Source organism: Bufo bufo, chromosome 5, assembly GCF_905171765.1.
Source record: "Bufo bufo chromosome 5, aBufBuf1.1, whole genome shotgun sequence".
NCBI classification, from domain to species: domain Eukaryota; kingdom Metazoa; phylum Chordata; class Amphibia; order Anura; family Bufonidae; genus Bufo; species Bufo bufo.
In genome coordinates, this window is record NC_053393.1 from 378,191,770 (window position 1) to 378,210,880 (window position 19,111).

The window sequence follows — 19,111 nt, forward strand, 5'->3', positions numbered from 1 at the left end:
CTGAATGGAGCCTTACAGGGGGGTGATCAATGACAGGGGGGTGATCAATGACAGGGGGGTGATCAGTGAGTCTATATGGGGTGATCACCCCCCTGTAAGGCTCCATTCAGACGTCTGTATGTGTTTTGCAGATCCGATCCATGTATCCGGGGATCCGTAAAAAAACATACGGACGTCTGATTGAAGCCTTACAGGGGGGTGATCAATGATAAGGGGGTGATCAATGACAGGGGGGTGATCAGGGAGTTTATATGGGGTGATCACCCCCCTGTCATTAATCACCCCCCTGTAAGGCTCCATTCAGACGTCCGTATGTGTTTTGCGGATCCGATCCATGTATCCGTGGATCCGTAAAAAACATACGGACCTCTGAATGGATCCTTACAGGGGGGTGATCAATGACAGGGGGTGATCAATGACAGGGGTGTGATCAGGGAGTCTATATGGGGTGATCAGGGGTTAATAAGGGGTTATTAAGTGACAGGGGGGGTGTAGTATAGTGGTGTTTGGTGCTACTTATTACTGAGGTGACTGTGTCCTCTGGTGGTCGATCCAAGCAAAAGGGACCACCAGAGGACCAGGTAGCAGGTATATTAGACGCTGTTATCAAAACAACATCTAATATACCTGTTAGGGGTTAAAAAATTCGCATCTCCAGCCTGCCAGCGAACGATCGCCGCTGGCAGGCTGGAGATCCACTCGCTTACCTTCCGATCCTGTGAACGCGCGCGCCTGTGTGCGCGTATTCACAGGAAATCTCGCGTCTCGCGAGATGACACACGGATGCGTCCAGGAGGAATGAATCGACCGCCTCCAGGACGCATCCGTGCGTTAGGCGGTCCGGAGGCGGTTAAAAAGAAGCAAGGCACCGGTGAGCTCAGCAACACCAAAAGACCCGGAAGACCACTGAAAACAACTGTGGTGGATGACCGAAGAATTATTTCCCTGGTGAAGAAAACACCCTTCACAACAGTTGGCCAGATCAAGAACACTCTCCAGGAGGTAGGTGTATGTGTGTCAAAGTCAACAATAAAGAGAAGACTTCACCAGAGTGAATACAGAGGATTCATCAGAAGATGTAAACCATTGGTGAGCCTCAAAAACAGGAAGGCTAGATTAGAATTTGCCAAACGACATCTAAAAAAGCCTTCACCGTTCTGGAACAGCATCCTATGGACAGATGAGACCAAGATCAACTTGTACCAGAGTGATGGGAAGAGAAGAGTATGAAGAAGGAAAGGAACTGCTCATGATCCTAAGCATACCACCTCATCAGTGAAGCATGGTGGTGGTAGTGTCATGCCGTGGGCATGTATGGCTGCCAATGGAATTGGTTCTCTTGTATTTATTGATGATGTGACTGCTGACAAAAGCAGCAGGATGAATTCTGAAGTGTTTCGGGCAATATTATCTGCTCATATTCAGCAAAATGCTTCAGAACTCATTGGACGGCGCTTCACAGTGCAGATGGACAATGACCCAAAGCATACTGCAAAAGCAACTAAAGAGTTTTTTAAGGGAAAGAAGTGGAAGGTTATGCAATGGCCAAGTCAATCACCTGACCTGAATCCAATTAAGCATGCATTTCACTTGCTGAAGACAAAACTGAAGGGAAAATTCCCACTGAAGACAGTTGCAGTAGAGGCTTGGCAGAGCATCACCAGGGATAAAACCCAGCGTCCGGTGATGTCTATGCGTTCCAGACTTTAGGCTGTAATTGACTGCAAAGGATTTGCAACCAAGTATTAAAAAGTGAAAGTTTGATTTATGATTATTATTCTGTCCCATTACTTTTGGTCCCTTAACAAGTGGGAGGCACATATGCAAACTGTTGTAATTCCTACACCGTTCACTTGATTTGGATGTAAATACCCTCAAATTAAAGCTGACAGTCTGCAGTTAAAGCACATATTGTTCGTTTCATTTCAAATCCATTGTGGTGGTGTATAGAGCCAAAAAATTTAGAATTGTTTCGATGTCCAAATATTTATGGACCTGACTGTATACCAGACAGGAGTGGTAACTTTGCAATTGTTTGTGCTGAGTTTCTCCACTTCACCCCTCCCACTAGAAAGTTCCAGTCTAGCTAGAAATGGCATATAAGGAGAGCAGTCAGAGCCCCTAGTGTTCTACAGTTTGGGAACAGTGCTTGGAAAAGGAAACCTTTGCCAGACTACTGAGTGACCAGAAGAAGACGCTGAGATGGGGATACACTGCCACAGACCCTGGATCCCCAGCTTTTGACCAGGGTACCAGCCTTCTAAAGAGAGAGAGAGAGAGAGGGACAGCTAGCTCAGGCCTTTCCTCAGCATCAAACCCTTCTTCTGCCAGGGAGGAGACTGGAGAAGCCAGCCCTATGCCTTGCCTGTATTGTTTTGTACCTGAGATTCCTCCAGTAATGAAGCCCAGTGGTTCATTGCAGACCCTGACTCTCTGGACTTATTTTCCATTGGGGAGCACCACACCTTACTATCCCATCCAGAGAGCACCAACACGTAGTGACTAGTGATAAGCAACAGGGGTCATATTCGAATTTGTGATATTTTGCGAGTATTTTGTAGAATATTCGTTGAATATTCGCGAATTTTATTATTCGTTATATTCTACATTCTTTTTTTTTTACTCACAAATCGGCAAGGTAATGATCACGTAATATACGAATATTACGTGATCAATACAGGCGCGGGTCAAAAACGAATATATAGCACTTCGAGAATTTGCGAATATTTAGAATATAGTGCTATATATTCGTTATATCGAATATTCGTAATTTTTTTCCATCTGAAGTCATGATTCCTCCCTGCTTAAGCTGCTTGTGGGCCAATGACTCATTGGCCCACAAGCAAGAAGCAGGGAGTAATCATGTGTTCAGATGGAAAAAATGACGAATATTCAATATAACGAATATATAGCACTATATTCTAAATATTCGCGAATTCTCGAAGTGCTATATATTCGTTTTTGACCCGCGCCTGTATTGATCACGTAATATTCGTATATTACGTGATCATTACCTTGCCGATTTGTGAGTAAAAAAAAAAGAATGTAGAATATAACGAATAATAAAATTCGCGAATATTCAACGAATATTCTACAAAATACTCGTGCTCAATATTCGTGCTCAACTTTAGTGGTGACACCTCGACGGGGCCACCCCAAACCCAAGGACTGCAATTGCAAAGTCAGTTTGTGGGAAGGGCTTAAAAGGGTTCTTTCTTCTTTGCTTTGGAAAACCCCTGATAATAGGGCTGATTATAGGGTTTCCAGCTGATGGAATCCCCAGTGAAAATGTGCAGTCTTTGTGGAAACCCAGCAGCAGGTATTTCATTTTCTTCCAGCACTACTGCAGGGTAAACGATGCATTATATGGTGCCTATATAAATCAATTGGTTATTCATGTAATGTGTCTTAGTTCCTTCAGAACAAGTGAAAATCTTTGTATTACAAATGTTCTAATGGGGTATTTGAAATGGTTTTCTGCAGATCAAACTTTAGAAAAATGTTATATTCCTCTAAATTGAGTATGTGAATTATTTTTATGTAACACCATCATTATATTTGATATGCTTTATATATGTTTTGTTTCATTGTTCTTAAACCTATTGTATTATATGCCTAATCTGCCAAGGTTTGAATTAGACAGAAAGCATAAAATGTACCGTACAATGAAAATGAGGTAGCATGAAAGGGAAATGGATATGAACATTTTATGCTGAAAAGGATGACCTGAAAGGATCAGCAACAGGTACCAGTGTGATTACTTATGACTACTAAAGGCATTTTAAATTAACATTTCCATTCAGCCCATCTGAATACACGATAATCAGTTTTCTAATCCAAATAGACTCTCATCACATTAATAGTCATCCGAATTGAACATACAGGCAATGAAGCATGCAGCAATTTAATGTGTTCTACAAAATATATGATTCCTAGGTACAATTTTTAGAATAGTATCCAATTGATACTTTAGATATCTCATATACCACTTTGCAGTTTAAGATATGTCACATTCTTAAAATTTTACTAGAGCAATGTCTTTCTTAGGCCACTAAGGCAGACTTGTTACTATATCAGCCTTCATAATGGATCAGCACAGTAAATATTTGGCTATTTAAACTGTTCACTTTGGATGTTGCATAAATGCTACAGATTTGGCATATCTCAATGCGCTAAATGTGTAGTTTGGCTTGTAATTTAACAGAAATCATAATTTTACAATGTGTTTTGGACTGCATGAAAATCTGCATGAAATGTTTTCTTAATGAGTAACTGTTCTTTCAATTTTTTTTTCCATCGACCAATACTGCAAGGCTAGAGAAGAATGCAACTTTTACCACTTATCAGCCACTTCTTTTCCCATGATACTGTTTTGTGTACTGATCACTCGCTCTAAATTCACTGCTAAAATCTGTTGTCTATGAAGACAGGCTAGAAAATCACTGATGGTTCAGGTTACAGTTGCTGACCATAAAAATATGTCTTTCACACTCGCGTTTGGTGCGGATCCATAATGGATCTGCACAGACGGATCCGTTCAGATAATACAACTGTCTGCATCTGTAATCTTTATCTTTAACATAACCAAAACGAAGACGTCTTGAACACCATTGAAAGTCAATAGAGGACAGATCCGTTTTCTATTGTACCAGATTGTCTCAGAGAAAACGGATCCGTCCCGATTGACTTACATTGTGTGTCAGAACGAATCCGTTTGGCTCAGTTTCGTCAGACGGAAACCAAAACACTGCAAGCAGCGCTTTGGTGTCCGCTTCCAAAGCGGAATGGAAACGGAACGGAGGCAAACTGATGCATTTTGAGTAAATCCTTTTTTATTCAGAATGCATTAGGGCAAAACTGATTTGTTTTGGACCGCTTGTGAGAGCCCCGAACGGATCTCACAAACGGAAAGCCAAAACGCCAGTGTGAAAGTAGCCTAAAGAGATAGAAGGGGAAGAGAGAGGTGCTACAGGGAGACAGAGGAAGGAACACACACAGACATTACTGCAGCTTATAGTTTTCTTTCTCACAACACTGCTCAGTGCTGCTATATAATGTCCACTGTGCTGTTGCTGTTTCAGTGTTTGCATGAGAGAGATAGGGGAGTTGGATCTCCTCTGCTCTGTGTGTGAAGAGTATGGGGAACATTATAACAATTAGTCTTTACCGACTAGCTCAAAGAAAACTAGCTGTTAGGGTATAGCCACATCAGGGGTGCACCTAGCCTTTCTGCTGACTGAGGTGAAAACTGAAATGGCGCCCCAACACCCAATGCCAATTTCTTAACCTAATCCTTTCCCTCCAGCACTATTGTTAAAGACATACTTGGAAAACATTACATACAGAGCTACAAAAAATACAGGGTAATGCAGCGCCAAATACTGTGCCTATTGTTCTTCCCAATACTATACTGCAGAAACAGATAATCCCCCTTCCACTTCTTGCCTTTACCTGGTGCTGCCTGAGGCAATCACCTCACCTCACCTCATTGGTGGTGCACCCCAGGGCCACATGGTCAGGTTTCTGCTTGCAGTTTTGAAAGCCAAAATCAGGAGTGGATAAAAAAAATAGAGAGAAAGTATAAACGAATGATATGACTTTTCCTCTTTTTGTTTTAGCGCCATCAGCGCTATCTTGCCGGTCAGCTTGAAGTCAAGGGGGCAGCGGCTTCCTTGCTTCAAGTCAAGGTAAACACGCCCTCTAACCATCCCCTCTCTTGTTCGATTGACAGCCTGCGGTGCGGCTGGGATAGCATAAGTCTCGCGCATGCACAGTGCACCGCTGGAGCGTACCACACATGCGCAAGACTTATGCGATCCTGACATTCATTCATTCGGTGGTGACAGCGACATTACTTGCGCTTATAACGTTTGTGCATTTAAATATCAGTGACATTCATTCAGTGTAATTTTTTATTAGGCGGGGGTGACAGCGACATTACTTGCGCTATACCTCCTGTTTAACATGTGCGCATCCTAAATATCAGTGACATTCATTCAGTGTAATTTTTCATTAGGCGGTGGTGACAGCGACATTACTTGCGCTATACCTCCTGTTTAACGTTTCTGCATCCTAAAAATATCTGTGACATTCTGTGTACTTTATTTGCGCATACACTTACAAAACCTGAGCTACTGTACGTGTATCATACTTGCAAGCTTATATACCATTTAATATGCGCAAGACGAGCAGTAAGGGACAGAGAAGTGGCCGTGCTGCTGAGGGACGTGGCCCTGGGCGTGGTGAAACTGTGCCTGCTGCCAGAGCACAGGAAAAACACTCATCCACAATACCTAGCTTCATGTCCCAGTTTGCAGGGCGGCGCAGGACACCATTCTCGAAGTCAGACCAGTGCGATCAGGTGGTTGGTTGGATTGCAGCAGATAATGCTTCCAGTCAGTTAAGCACCCCCCTGTCTTCCAAAAAGTCCAGTCTCAGTAGCCAAGAGTCTGGTCAACAGAATCTTCACCCTGATACTCCTTCCACCCACCATGGAGAGTCTTGGCAAACAAGTGATCCTACACTCGGAAATTCAGAGGAGCTGTTTTCATCGCCATTCCTTAATTTGGGCCTCTCGCCAAGCCCACTTGAAGAGGCACATGAGGAGATCTTGTGCCCTGATTCCCAAACTCTGCAGCATCCACATTCAGAAGAAGATTATGGTGGGGAATGGCAATTAGTGTTTCACGAGGTGAATGATGATGATGAGACACAGTTGCCAATAAGTCAAACGCAATTAGTGTCTCAAGAGGCTCATGATGAAGATGAGACACAGTTGTCAATAACTGAGGTTGTTGTTAGATCAACAAGTCAGGAGGATGACCAGAGTGAGGAAGTGGAAGAGGAGGTCCTGTATGATGAAGTCACTGACCCAACCTGGGAAGGTGGCAAGCCGAGCAAGGACAGCAGTACAGAGGGAGAGGGATCCGCAGCACCGCAACAGGCTAGAAGAGGCAGTGGGGTGGCAAAAGGGAGAAGGCGGGCAACACTAAACAGGCCCACAACTGTTCCCGGAGCACCCCCTTGCGGAAATCTCCATTGCCAAGGGGTAGGTGTTCCGCAGTCTGGGGCTTTCTTGAGGAAAGTGCAGACGATAAAAGAATTGTCATTTGCAACCTGTGCCGTTCCAAAATGAGCAGGGGCATGAACACTAGCAACCTCACCACCACCAGCATGATCCACCACATGGCATCAAAGCACCCTAATAGGTGAGCCGTACACCTGGGTCCACAACCAGTGTCTTCGGGTCAAACTACTACCTCCTCTTCCCCTGTGTTACGTGCTGGCCATCCCCTGTCCAAGACACAGGCCCAGATGCCTCCCGCGATGTATCTGGACCTTCACAAGCACCATCAGCTAGCACATCCACTTCTGTGTCCCAGCGCAGCGTACAGATGTCTATACCCAAGGCCTTTGAATGAAAGCACAAATACCCAGCCACCCACCCACAGACCATAGCACTAAATGCGCACCTTTCCAAATTGCTGGCCGTAGAAATGTTGCCATTTCGGCTTGTGCACAATAAGGCTTTCCGCAGTCTGATGGTGGCGGCTGTCCCGGGGTACTCTGTCCTAAGCCGCCAATATTTTTCACGATGTGAAGTCCTAGCCTTACACCAGCATGTGTCCCGTAACATCACCCGTGCCCTGACCAACGCAGTTATTGGGAAGGTCCACTTAACGACTGACACATGGACAAGTGCTTTTGGCCAGGGACGTTACATTTCCCTGATGGCACACTGGGTGAACGTTTTTGAGGCCGGAAGCGAGGTGTACTCTGGGATGGCATAGGTGCTACTGATGCCAAGAATTGCGGGCCCTACTTCCATCAGGATTTCCGCCACCACCTACATTAGTGGCTGCAACCCCCCCTTCTCCTCCTCTGCCTCCTCCTCCACTTCCACCTCTGAATTATCATCTTGCAGCACCAGTCAGACATCAGTCAGTAGCTGGAAGCAGTGTAGCACTGCACTGGGGAAGCGGCAACAGACCTTGTTTAAACTGATCTGCTTAGGTGACAAACAGCACACCACCGCAGAACTGTGGCAGGGTATAAGGGACCAGACTGAGCTGTGGCTCTCGCCACTCAACCTAGAACCAGGCATGGTTGTGTCTGATAATGACCTTAACTTGGTGGCAGCTTTGGAGCTCGGCAAGCTCACACACATATCATGACTAGCCCATGTGTTCAACCTAGTGGTTCAGAGGTTTCTCAAAACCTACCCCAATTTGCCTGATCTTCCCTACCCCAATGCGCCGTGTGTGTGCCCATTTCCGAAAGTCATCAACAGCTTCCACTGCAGCAGCGCTTGCAATTGCCAGCTCACCGACTGTTGTGCGACGCAAGCACGCGCTGGAACTCCACGTTCAACATGTTAGCCAGGCTTTGTGAGCAGCAGAGGGCAGTAGTGGAATACCAGCTGCAACATGGTAGTCGCCTTTCCAGTCAGCTTCCGCTCTTTACAAGCGACAAGTGGGCATTGATGTCTGACCTCTCTGAGGTTTTACGCAACTTTGAGGAATCAACACAGATGGTGAGTGGCGATAATGCTATTATCAGCGTAACCATCCCACTTCTGTGTCTACTCAAATGCTCGCTGCTCACAATTAAGGCAGACGCTTTGCATGTGGAAGAGGTGGAAATGGAGGAAGACAGTACACAGGGTTATAGCCATACCACCTTCAGTTCGTCTTCTCAGCGCAAATTGGATGATGATGAGCAGGAGGAGGAGCAGGAGACAGTTGCCTCCGCTACAGAGGGTAGTACCCATGGAAGTTTTATTTTATCTGTTCAGAGTGGATGGGTAGAAGAGGAGGAAGAGGATGAGGAGATTGAGAGTCATCCTCCTGATGAGGACAGCAAAGTCTTGTCTGTTAGGACTCTGGCACACATGGCTGACTTTATGTTAGGCTGCCTTTCCTGTGACCTTCACGTTGTACGCATTTTAGCCAACACAGATTACTGGTTGGTCACCCTTCTCGACCCCCACAACAAAGAGAACTTTTCATCTCTTATTCCTGTGGTGAAGAGGATGAGCAAAATGGTGCAATACCAGAAGGCCCTTGTGGAAAGTTTTTTTAGCTAACAACACTGGCTGCAGAGTACGTAGTTTCTTGGCCAACCAAGGAGGGGAGATGAGGGGAACACACAGCAGTTCCAAAAGAGGCAGGGCAACACTCTCCAAGGCCTGGGACAGTTTTATGACACCCTGCCAGCACCCTCACCCTGATGCCCGGCCTAGTGTCACAAGGAGGGAAAATTTTTGGAAGATGGTGAAGGAGTACGTACCAGACAATGTCAGCGTCCTCAGTGATCTCTATGTGCCTTACAACTATTGGGTGTCAAATCTGGAAACGTGGCACGAACCTGGCGCTCTACGCCTTGGAGGTGCTGGCCTGCACTGCAGCCAGCATTTTGTCAGAGCGTGTATTTAGTGCTGCTAAATGTACAACGCCTGGATTGCCCCTAACTTCTCTACTCTACCAGAGGAAAGTGGCTGAACATAAAGGCACTCTAAATGTGGCTTTTATGGTGTATTGAATACACTGTATTACCATGCACCCCTTCCACCACTAAAAATGGTATATGGTTCAATCTCCCTTTTCTCGACCTCCTCCTCCATCATATCAACATGCTCCTAATGTTTTAGAGGGTCAGCTCAGCAGCAGGCCCTCACCCATAATGTTTTAGAGGGTCACCAGCAGGCCCTCACCCATACTGTTTTTAAGGGTCACCAGCAGGCCCTCAACCATAATGTTTTAGAGGGTCAGCTCAGCAGCAGACCCTCACCCCTAAATTTTTAAATGGTCAGCTTGGCAGCAGGCCCTTGCCACAACATTTTTTAGATGGTCAGCTCAACAGCAGGCCCTCGCCCACAATTCTTTTTAGATGGTCAGCTCGGCAGCAGGCCCCCGCCCATAATGTTTTAGATGGTCAGCTCGGCAGCAGGCCCTCGCTCCTAATGTTTTAGATGTTCAGATCAGCAGCAGGCCCTCGCCCCTAATGTTTTAGAGGGTCACCAGCAGGCCTTTTCTCCTAATGTATTTGAGGGTTACCAGAAGGCCATCAGTCATAAATCTTCAAGGGTGTGTATGATGTCCTCCTTTATGTGTAATAAAGGGTGTATTGGAGTGGCGGTTCCTTGTAATTTTTGGCAGCCATTTCCCTTAGTGCATAGGCTTTTTTGAGTGTAGAAGTCCCACTACCTGAACAACTGTATCACAATGTGAAGAGGCCCTCCTTTATGTAATATACAGGTTGTTTCGGAGTGCCTCTTCCTTGCAATTTTTGGCAGCACTTGCACTTAATATACAAGTAAATATACAGGAAAGAATGTTTCCTAACAATTTTTCCTTTTAAAATCGATTTTTATCTTCGGTTTGGTGCGTATCATTGTCAGTCTGTAAAAGTGGCGTAATACTCGGACAACATCGTTCCCAGCAGCGACCAGACACCCTCCCATCTTCAGAGAAGGGAGTGCGTGGTTTAATGCTCGGGTTCTCCCATTGACTTCCATTGTGCTCGGGTGCTCGGCAGAGACTCCAGAGGGGAAAACTGGATGAATGGCAGATACAAGTAATATAATGTCAGCTACAGTGTTATTTATAACTAGCAGAAGGACCCAGCTATGCACGGGTATATTTCATCTACTTCATTTAATGTTTGTGTGTGTCGTTAAAAGATATCAACAGTATCCACTATATCAGTGACATCTACAGTACCCCGTCCCCTTAACAGTGACCTCCACAGCCCCCCACCCCTTAACACTGCCCCCCCACAGTGTCCCGTCTCCTTCAAATGAGATCTCCATAGCCGCCCACCACCTTAACTTTAACCTTCACAGCAGCCTGTCCCTTGAACAGTGAGTTCCACAGCATCCCACCTCCTTGACAGTGACCTCCACAGGGGCCCGTCTCCTTAACACTGACCTCTACAGCCCACCCCTTAACACTCACCATAGGTTAAAGTCCCCTTAACTGACCTCCACCATTCCAGGCCCCTTAACAGAGACCTCCACAGCGACTACCCCTTTAACAGTGACTGCCACAGTACCCTGCTCCCTTAACAGTGACCTCTACTGTGCCCTGCTCCCTTAACAGTGAACTCACAGTACCCAGCTGCCTTAACAGTAACCTCACAGTACCTTGCTGCCCCTTTAATAGTAGCCTCCACAGTCCCCTCCTTCCATAACAGTGACCTACACAGTTCCTGCCCCTTTAACAGTGACCTCCACAGAGGCCAACCCTTTATTAGAGACCTCCACAGTACCCGATCTCATTAACAGTGATTTCCACAATAACCAGCCCCCTTAACAGTGACCTCCATAGCGGACTGACCCCTTAACTGTGACCTCCACCATTCCTTGTCCCCTTAAAAGAGACCTCCACAATGCCCCCCTTTATCAGTGACCTCCACAGCATCCGGCCCCCTTAACAGTGGCCTCCACAGCGGCCCGCCCCTTTAACAGTGACCTCCACAGTGGCCGCCCCTTTATTAGTGACCTCCACAGTACCCCATCTCTTTAACAGTTATTTCCACAACACCCCGCCCCCTTAACAGTGGCCTTTATAGCGATCTGCCCCTTAACACTGACCTCAAAAGCGGACCGTCCTAATAACTGTGACCTCCACAGCAGCCTGCCCCTAGGGTGAACAGAGGTCCAGTTTTAGGCCAGACATTCTGGCTTTCAGACACATCCGGTGCAGGGCCTGGACGGACACAGGAATGTCCTTTTGAACAGCTCACTCTCGGACAGCAGCACTTTGCTGTCTGAGCGTGAGCTGCAGGGAGAAAGTCACCCTCCCTCCCACCTCTACAGCTGACAAAAGTAGATTTTTGCCTTCATTTTTTTTCAATCCCTGTCGGCTGTGAAGTGGGAGGGGGAATGGCCTTACCGGGTTGGGGACATGGCTTAGTGGGACCTGGGGGCGGGGTTTTCAAGTCCATCTTTTGAGGGTAGCCTGAATGGCCACCCTACCTGCCCCCTTAACTGTGATCTCCACAGCACTCCGCTCCCTTAACAGTGTCATCCACAGCACCCTGCCCCTTTAAAGCTGACCTACAGCAGTGAAGAAAAATTGATGGGTTGTTATGGAAACCTGGTGTAAAACTCTGTGTATGTGGAGACTAAGGGCCTGCGAGCTTCTATTGGCTGATAAGGGTCTTGCGACCGTGTGTACATCAGGTGTCTGGGGAGGTTATAGACCGGGTCTTAGCTCTCTAAGGGGTACTGTTCCTGAGATATTCCCAAAATACACTCAGCTTTATATATTAGATATATTGTTATTTTGCCAACAAACTTAGTCCTCATACACCTTATGTGTCTGTAATGTACAAATAAAATGGTGGCAGTAACTAGTTATTGGCTCACACTCTACTGCTTGTATTTAACCACTTCTCATCTGGGCCCTTTGCCCCCTTCCTGACCAGGCCAAATTTTGCAAAACTGACATATCTCACTTTATGTGGTAATAACTTTGGAACGCCTTTATTTATCCAAGTCATTCAGAGATTGTTTTCTCGTGACACATTGTACTTCATGATAGTCATAAATTTGAGTCAAAATATTTCACCTTTATTTATGAAAAAATCCCAAATTTACCCAAAAATTTGAAAAATTCGCAATTTTCTAAATTTCAATTTCTCTGCTTTTAAAACAGAAAGTGATACCTCATAAAATATTTATTATTTAACATTCCCCATATGTCTACTTTATGTTGGCATCATTTTGGAAATGTCATTTTATTTTTTTAGGACGTTAGAAGGCTTAGAAGTTTAGAAGGAATTCTTCAAATTTTTAAGAAAATTGCCAAAATCCACTTTATAAGGACCAGTTCAGGTCTGAAGTCCCTTTGTGGGGCCTACATAGTGGATACCCCCATAAATGACCCCATTGTAGAAATTACACCCCTCAAGGTATTCAAAACCGATTTTACAAACTTTGTTAACTCTTTAGGCGTTCCACAAGAATTAAAGGAAAATGGAGATCAAATTTTAAAATTTCACTTTTTTGGCAGATTTTCCATTTGAATCAATTTTTTTCTTTAACACATCGATGGTTAACAGCCAAACAAAACTCAATATTTATTACCCAGATTCTGAGGTTTACAGAAACACCCCACATGTGGTCATAAACTGCTGTATGGGCACACGGCAGGGCGCAGAAGAAAAGGAACTTCACATGGTGTTTAGATGCCATGTCCCATTTGAAGCCCCCTGATGCACCCTTACAGTAGAAACTCCCAAGAAGTGACCCCATTTTGGAAACTAGGGGATAAGGTGCCAGTTTTATTATTACTATTTTTGGGTACATATGATTTTTTGATCATTTATTATAACACTTTATGGGGCAAGGTGACCAAAAAATTGGTTGTTTTAGCACAGTTTCTATTTATTTACTTTTACAGCGTTCACCTGAGGGGTTCAGTCAAGTGACATTTTTATAGAGCAGATTGTTACGGACGTGGCGATACCTAATATGTATACTTTTTCTCATTTATTAAAGTTTTACACAATAATAGCATTTTTGTAACCAAAAAAATGATGTTTTAGTGTCTCCATGTTCTAAGAGCTATAGTTTTTTTTATTTTTTGAGAGATTTTCTTATGTAGGGGCTCAATTTTTGCGGGACGAGGTGACGGTTTTATTGGTACTATTTTGTGGGACATACGCGTTTTTGATCACTTGGTGTTGCACCTTTTGTGATGCAAGGTGACAAAAATTGCTTGTTTTGACACAGTTTTTTTAATTTATTTTTTACGGTGTTCACCTGAGGGGTTAGGTCATGTGAAATTTTTATAGAGCTGTTTTTTACGGACGCGGCAATACCTAATATGTATACTTTTTTTTATTTGTTTCACTTTAACACAATAATAGCATTTTTGTAACCAAAAAAATGATGTTTTAGTGTCTCCATGTTCTAAGAGCTATAGTTTTTTTATTTTTTGAGAGATTTTCTTATGTAGGGGCTCAATTTTTGCGGGATGAGGTGACGGTTTTATTGGTACTATTTTGTGGGACATACGCGTTTTTGATCACTTGGTGTTGCACCTTTTGTGATGCAAGGTGACAAAAATTGCTTGTTTTGACACAGTTTTTTTTTTTTTTTTTTACGGTGTTCACCCGAGGGGTTAGGTCATGTGATATTTTTATAGAGCTGGTTTTTACGGACGCGGCGATGCCTAATATGTACACTTTTTTTTATTTTTTCTATTTTTAACTTTTTTTTTTCATTCCTTACTTGGGGACTTTTTTTTTTTTTACATGTGAAACTTTTTTTTATTTTTTTATTTTCAACCTTTTATTTTTATTTTTTTTATTTTACACTTTTCGTCCCCCATAAGGTCATACAAGACCTCTGGGGGACATTTACTTCACTTTTTCATTTTTTTTTCACTGTTGATTTCTCCTGTAACTGGGGCTGACATAGTAGCCCCAGTTACAGGACAAATGCACCCCTAGAGAGGCTGTACAGCAGCAATCTAGCGCTGTACAGCCCTACAGCAGGGCTGATCGAGGTCTCTGAGAGACCTCACACAGCCCCTGCACTCTCCGGTCACGGCGGTCACATGACCGCCGGGCCGGAACAGGAAGCGCACAGCGCTTCCTTCTCTGCAGACACAGCGCTCGGTGAGCGCTGTGTCTGCAACGATCGTGAAGGCAGGGACACCTGGGAACTGTCCCTGCCTTGTCTTAGGGTTGCCCTGCTGTCACTGACAGCGGGCAACCCGATCAGCAGCTGCACGATTAGCGTGCAGCTGCTATTTCTGACAGGACGTTTTAAAACGTGCTGTCAGAAATAGACGTCCACCCATAGGACGTTTATAGTCTATGGGCGGACGTGAGGCGGTTAAGATTTTATATGAAGGCAAACAGATGAGGCTTTTCATGTGAAATCCATGAGAAAACTAATAGAAGCCTGCTCCTTCACATTCTATAGTACAGTGGTGGTGAACCTATATCACTGGTGCCAGAGGCGGCACTCAGAGCCCTCTCTGTGGGCACCCGCACTCTGGAAAAAATCTAAGGCGTACCAATATGTCTTAGACTTAGACTTTTCCTGACCTTCATCAGCACAGAGCTCGATATGAACGGTAAAGGCAGCACATTGAATGTAGGCCGGATATTATTGCTAAATGATAAAGTACATGGAAGACGCACTATTAGACTTTAGTATTCAGTGTGTTGGCACTTTGCAATAAATAAGTGGGTTTTGGATTGTAGTTTGGGCTCTCGGTCTCTAAAAGGTTCGCCATCACTGCTATAGCATGTAGGTATCCCCCTCTAGATGCATTGCTTCAATACATATGGTGGGATATGTTGGACCTATGGCTAATAATTAGAGATGAGCAAATCGAAGCTGACGAAGTTGAATTATATCCTAATTTCAGGAAAAATTTTATTCGCACCGAATCCAAATTTCCTCACACTTTGTGGTAATGAATCACATTTTTTCCTAAAATGGCTGCTGCACAAGTTAGGACATGGAGCAAGGAACTCTGCGAATGAGGGATCACCCACCATGTCATGCATGCAGCCAATCAGCAGCCAGCCAGCCCCTGTGATGTCACAACCATATAAATAGCCTCACCCATCTTGGATTCAGCCATTTTCCAGTGTACTTAGTGCAGGAAGAGATAACTTCAGGCACTAGGGACAGTGGTAGAAAGACATTAAAACTTTTATTTTGCTGTATAGAAGTTCATAAAAGGATAGGGAGGAATCATTCCACAGTATTGAAGCAGGACAGGGTTCAGTAGTGGAGTTTACAGCCTGGGTAATAGTAACAATCCTATTACATCTTGATGCACTGACTGGGTATCCAAATTGCCATTATACAGCTCTGTAATTCCAGCAAACTGTTCTTGTTATTGGGGTGCAAGTGCTGTTTGATACAGCCACTAACAGGGTTTATTACAAGGAAATATTTCTATGTCTTATTTTCCCTTGTGGGGTGCAGTTATATGTTCTAAAGCATTTTTTGGCTTGTATTAGTGGGGAAAAAGGGGCTGATTAGCTGTTGAGTAGTGAAGTGAGAAAATTACAGCCATTTTTTAAGTGTATTAGTAGGGAAAAAATATATTATTTGCCATTCAGAGGTGCGTTATATGTTCTAAAGCCTTTTGTGGCGTGTGAAAGTAGAAAAAAGTAAGGACCTATTTGCCGTTCAGCGGTGCAGTTATATGTTCTAAAGTCCTTTTTGGCGTGTATTAGTGGCAAATATACACTCACCTAAAGAATTATTAGGAACACCTGTTCTATTTCTCATTAATGCAATTATCTAGTCAACCAATCACATGGCAGTTGCTTCAATGCATTTAGGGGTGTGGTCCTGGTCAAGACAATCTCCTGAACTCCAAACTGAATGTCAGAATGGGAAAGAAAGGTCATTTAAGCAATTTTGAGCGTGGCATGGTTGTTGGTGCCAGACGGGCCGGTCTGAGTATTTCACAATCTGCTCAGTTACTGGGATTTTCACGCACAACCATTTCTAGGGTTTACAAAGAATAGTGTGAAAAAGGAAAAACATCCAGTATGCGGCAGTCCTGTGGGCAAAAATGCCTTGTGGATGCTAGAGGTCAGAGGAGAATGGGCCGACTGATTCAAGCTGATAGAAGAGCAACGTTGACTGAAATAACCACTCGTTACAACCGAGGTATGCAGCAAAGCATTTGTGAAGCCACAACACGCACAACCTTGAGGCGGATGGGCTACAACAGCAGAAGACCCCACCGGGTACCACTCATCTCCACTACAAATAGGAAAAAGAGGCTACAATTTGCACGAGCTCACCAAAATTGGACTGTTGAAGACTGGAAAAATGTTGCCTGGTCTGATGAGTCTCGATTTCTGTTGAGACATTCAAATGGTAGAGTCCGAATTTGGCGTAAACAGAATGAGAACATGTATCCATCCTCTGATGCCTACTTCCAGCAGGATAATGCACCATGTCACAAAGCTCGAATCATTTCAAATTGGTTTCTTGAACATGACAATGAGTTCACTGTACTAAAATGGCCCCCACAGTCACCAGATCTCAACCCAATAGAGCATCTTTGGGATGTGGTGGAACGGGAGCTTCGTGCCCTGGATGTGCATCCCTCAAATCTCCATCAACTGCAAGATGCTATCCTATCAATATGGGCCAACATTTCTAAAGAATGCTATCAGCACCTTGTTAAATCAATGCCACGTAGAATTAAGGCAGTTCTGAAGGCAAAAGGGGGTCCAACACCGTATTAGTATGGTGTTCCTAATAATTCTTTAGGTGAGTGTATATATATTATTTGCCGTTCAGAGGTGCAGTTATATGTTGTAAAACTTTTTGTGGCGTGTAACAGTGACAAAAAAATATATATTATTTGCCGTTCAGCGGTGCAGTTATATGTTCTAAAGCCCTTTTTGGCATGTATGAGTGGAAAAAAGTAGGGGCCTATTTGCCATTCAGCAGTGCAGTTATATGTTCTAAAGCCCTTTTTAGCATGTATTAATGGCACAAAAAAAGTATTTGCCGTTGTGTGGTGAAGTGAGAAAATTACAGCCCTTTTTGGCATTTATTAGAGGCAAAAAAATATATATTTGCCGTTCAGCGGTGCAGTTATATGTTCTAAAGCCCTTTTTGGTGTGTATTAGTGGCACAAAAAATATATATTATTTGCCGTTCAGAGGTGCAGTTTTATGTTCTAAAGCCCTTTTTGGCGTGTATTAGTGGCAAAATATATATATTTGCCGTTCAGCGGTGCAGTTATATGTTGTAAAGTCCTTTTTGGCATGTATTAGTGGCACGAAAAAAGAATTTGCCATTGTGTGGTGAAGTGAGAATATTACAGCCCTTTTTGGCATGTATTAGTGGCAAAAAAATATATATTATTTGCCGTTCAGTGGTGCAGTTATATGTTCTAAAGCCTTTTGTGGAGTGTATAAGTGGAAAAAAGTAAGGGTCTATTTGCCGTTCAGCAGTGCAGTTATATGTTCTAAAGCCCTTTTTGGCGTGTATTAGTGGTAAAAAATATATATTATTTGCCGTTCAGTGGTGCAGTTATATGTATTAAAACGCTTTTTGGCGTGTATTGGTGGCAGAAATATATATATTAATTGCTGTTCAGCAGTACAGTTATGTTTTTCTAAATGCCTTTTGTGGCGTGGAAAAGTGGAAAAAAGTAAGGGCCTATTTGCTGTTTAGCGGTGCAATTATATGTTCTAAAGCCCTTTTTAAAGTGTATTAGTGGCAAAAAATATATATATTATTTGCTGTTCAGCGGTGCAGTTATATGTTCTGAAGCCTTCTTTGTGTATTAGTAGAAAAAAAGGGCTTATTAGCCATTGAGTGGTGAAGTGAGAAAATTACTGACTTTTTGAGGGTGTTTTAACATAATATCGTTTATAAGTCCAATAAAAGACATCTGTCCACCCAGTTCGGCCTGTTATCCGGCAAGTTGATCCAGAGGAAGGAAAAAAAAAAACTGTTAGGTAGAAGCCAATTTTCCCCACTTAAGGGGAAGAAAATGTGTTTCCAACTCCTATCAGGCAATCAGAATAACTCCCTGGATCAATGGCCCATCTCTAGTAGCTATAGCCTGTAATATTATTACACTCCAGAAATACAAGAAAATTTAGACTAGCACATTCATATACATAGTCATAGGTGCATATCCATCAAGCAAACATGGTTGATAATAAAATGGCTGCGCAACATTTTACATACAAACGATAGAGCTGAGAAATGGGTATCATTCTACATTAAAGTGGCATTATACCTACTATAAATGGAAAAATAGAATCTCTTTGCGCACATTTTTGATCAAACATGTGTCGGGCCCATCTACCAGACGTTCAGGTGGCTTCCACAGATAGGTACATAACACTAATATACCGCCTTCTTGGACTTACCTAAGCCTACAATTTTCAGGGCAGCGTAGGAACCAGCTATATTTATACTCTGCTCAGAAGCCCCAGGCAGATGGGCGTTGCTCAGTCTAAAAGAGGGGCTACCCTCAATGTATACTGCAAGAAAATTTAGACTAGCACATTCATATACATAGTCAGAAACCCCAGGCCTCTTTTAGACTGAGCAATCTGCCTGGGGCTTCTGAGCAGAGTATAAATGTAGCTG

General features: G+C 43.7%; 1 protein-coding gene across 1 annotated transcript in view; it reads right to left on the bottom strand.

The window, feature by feature from the left end:
* Positions 1 to 19,111, bottom strand: part of LOC121002532 — a 283,486-nt gene that overhangs the window by 184,404 nt on the left and 79,971 nt on the right. The window contains exons 4-5 of the mRNA XM_040433977.1: positions 9,208 to 9,237; positions 3,969 to 3,977 (exon numbers count right to left, since the gene is read on the bottom strand). Of these exons, the coding sequence (XP_040289911.1) occupies positions 3,969 to 3,977; positions 9,208 to 9,237 (39 nt within the window). The remainder of the gene's footprint in view (positions 1 to 3,968; positions 3,978 to 9,207; positions 9,238 to 19,111) is intronic.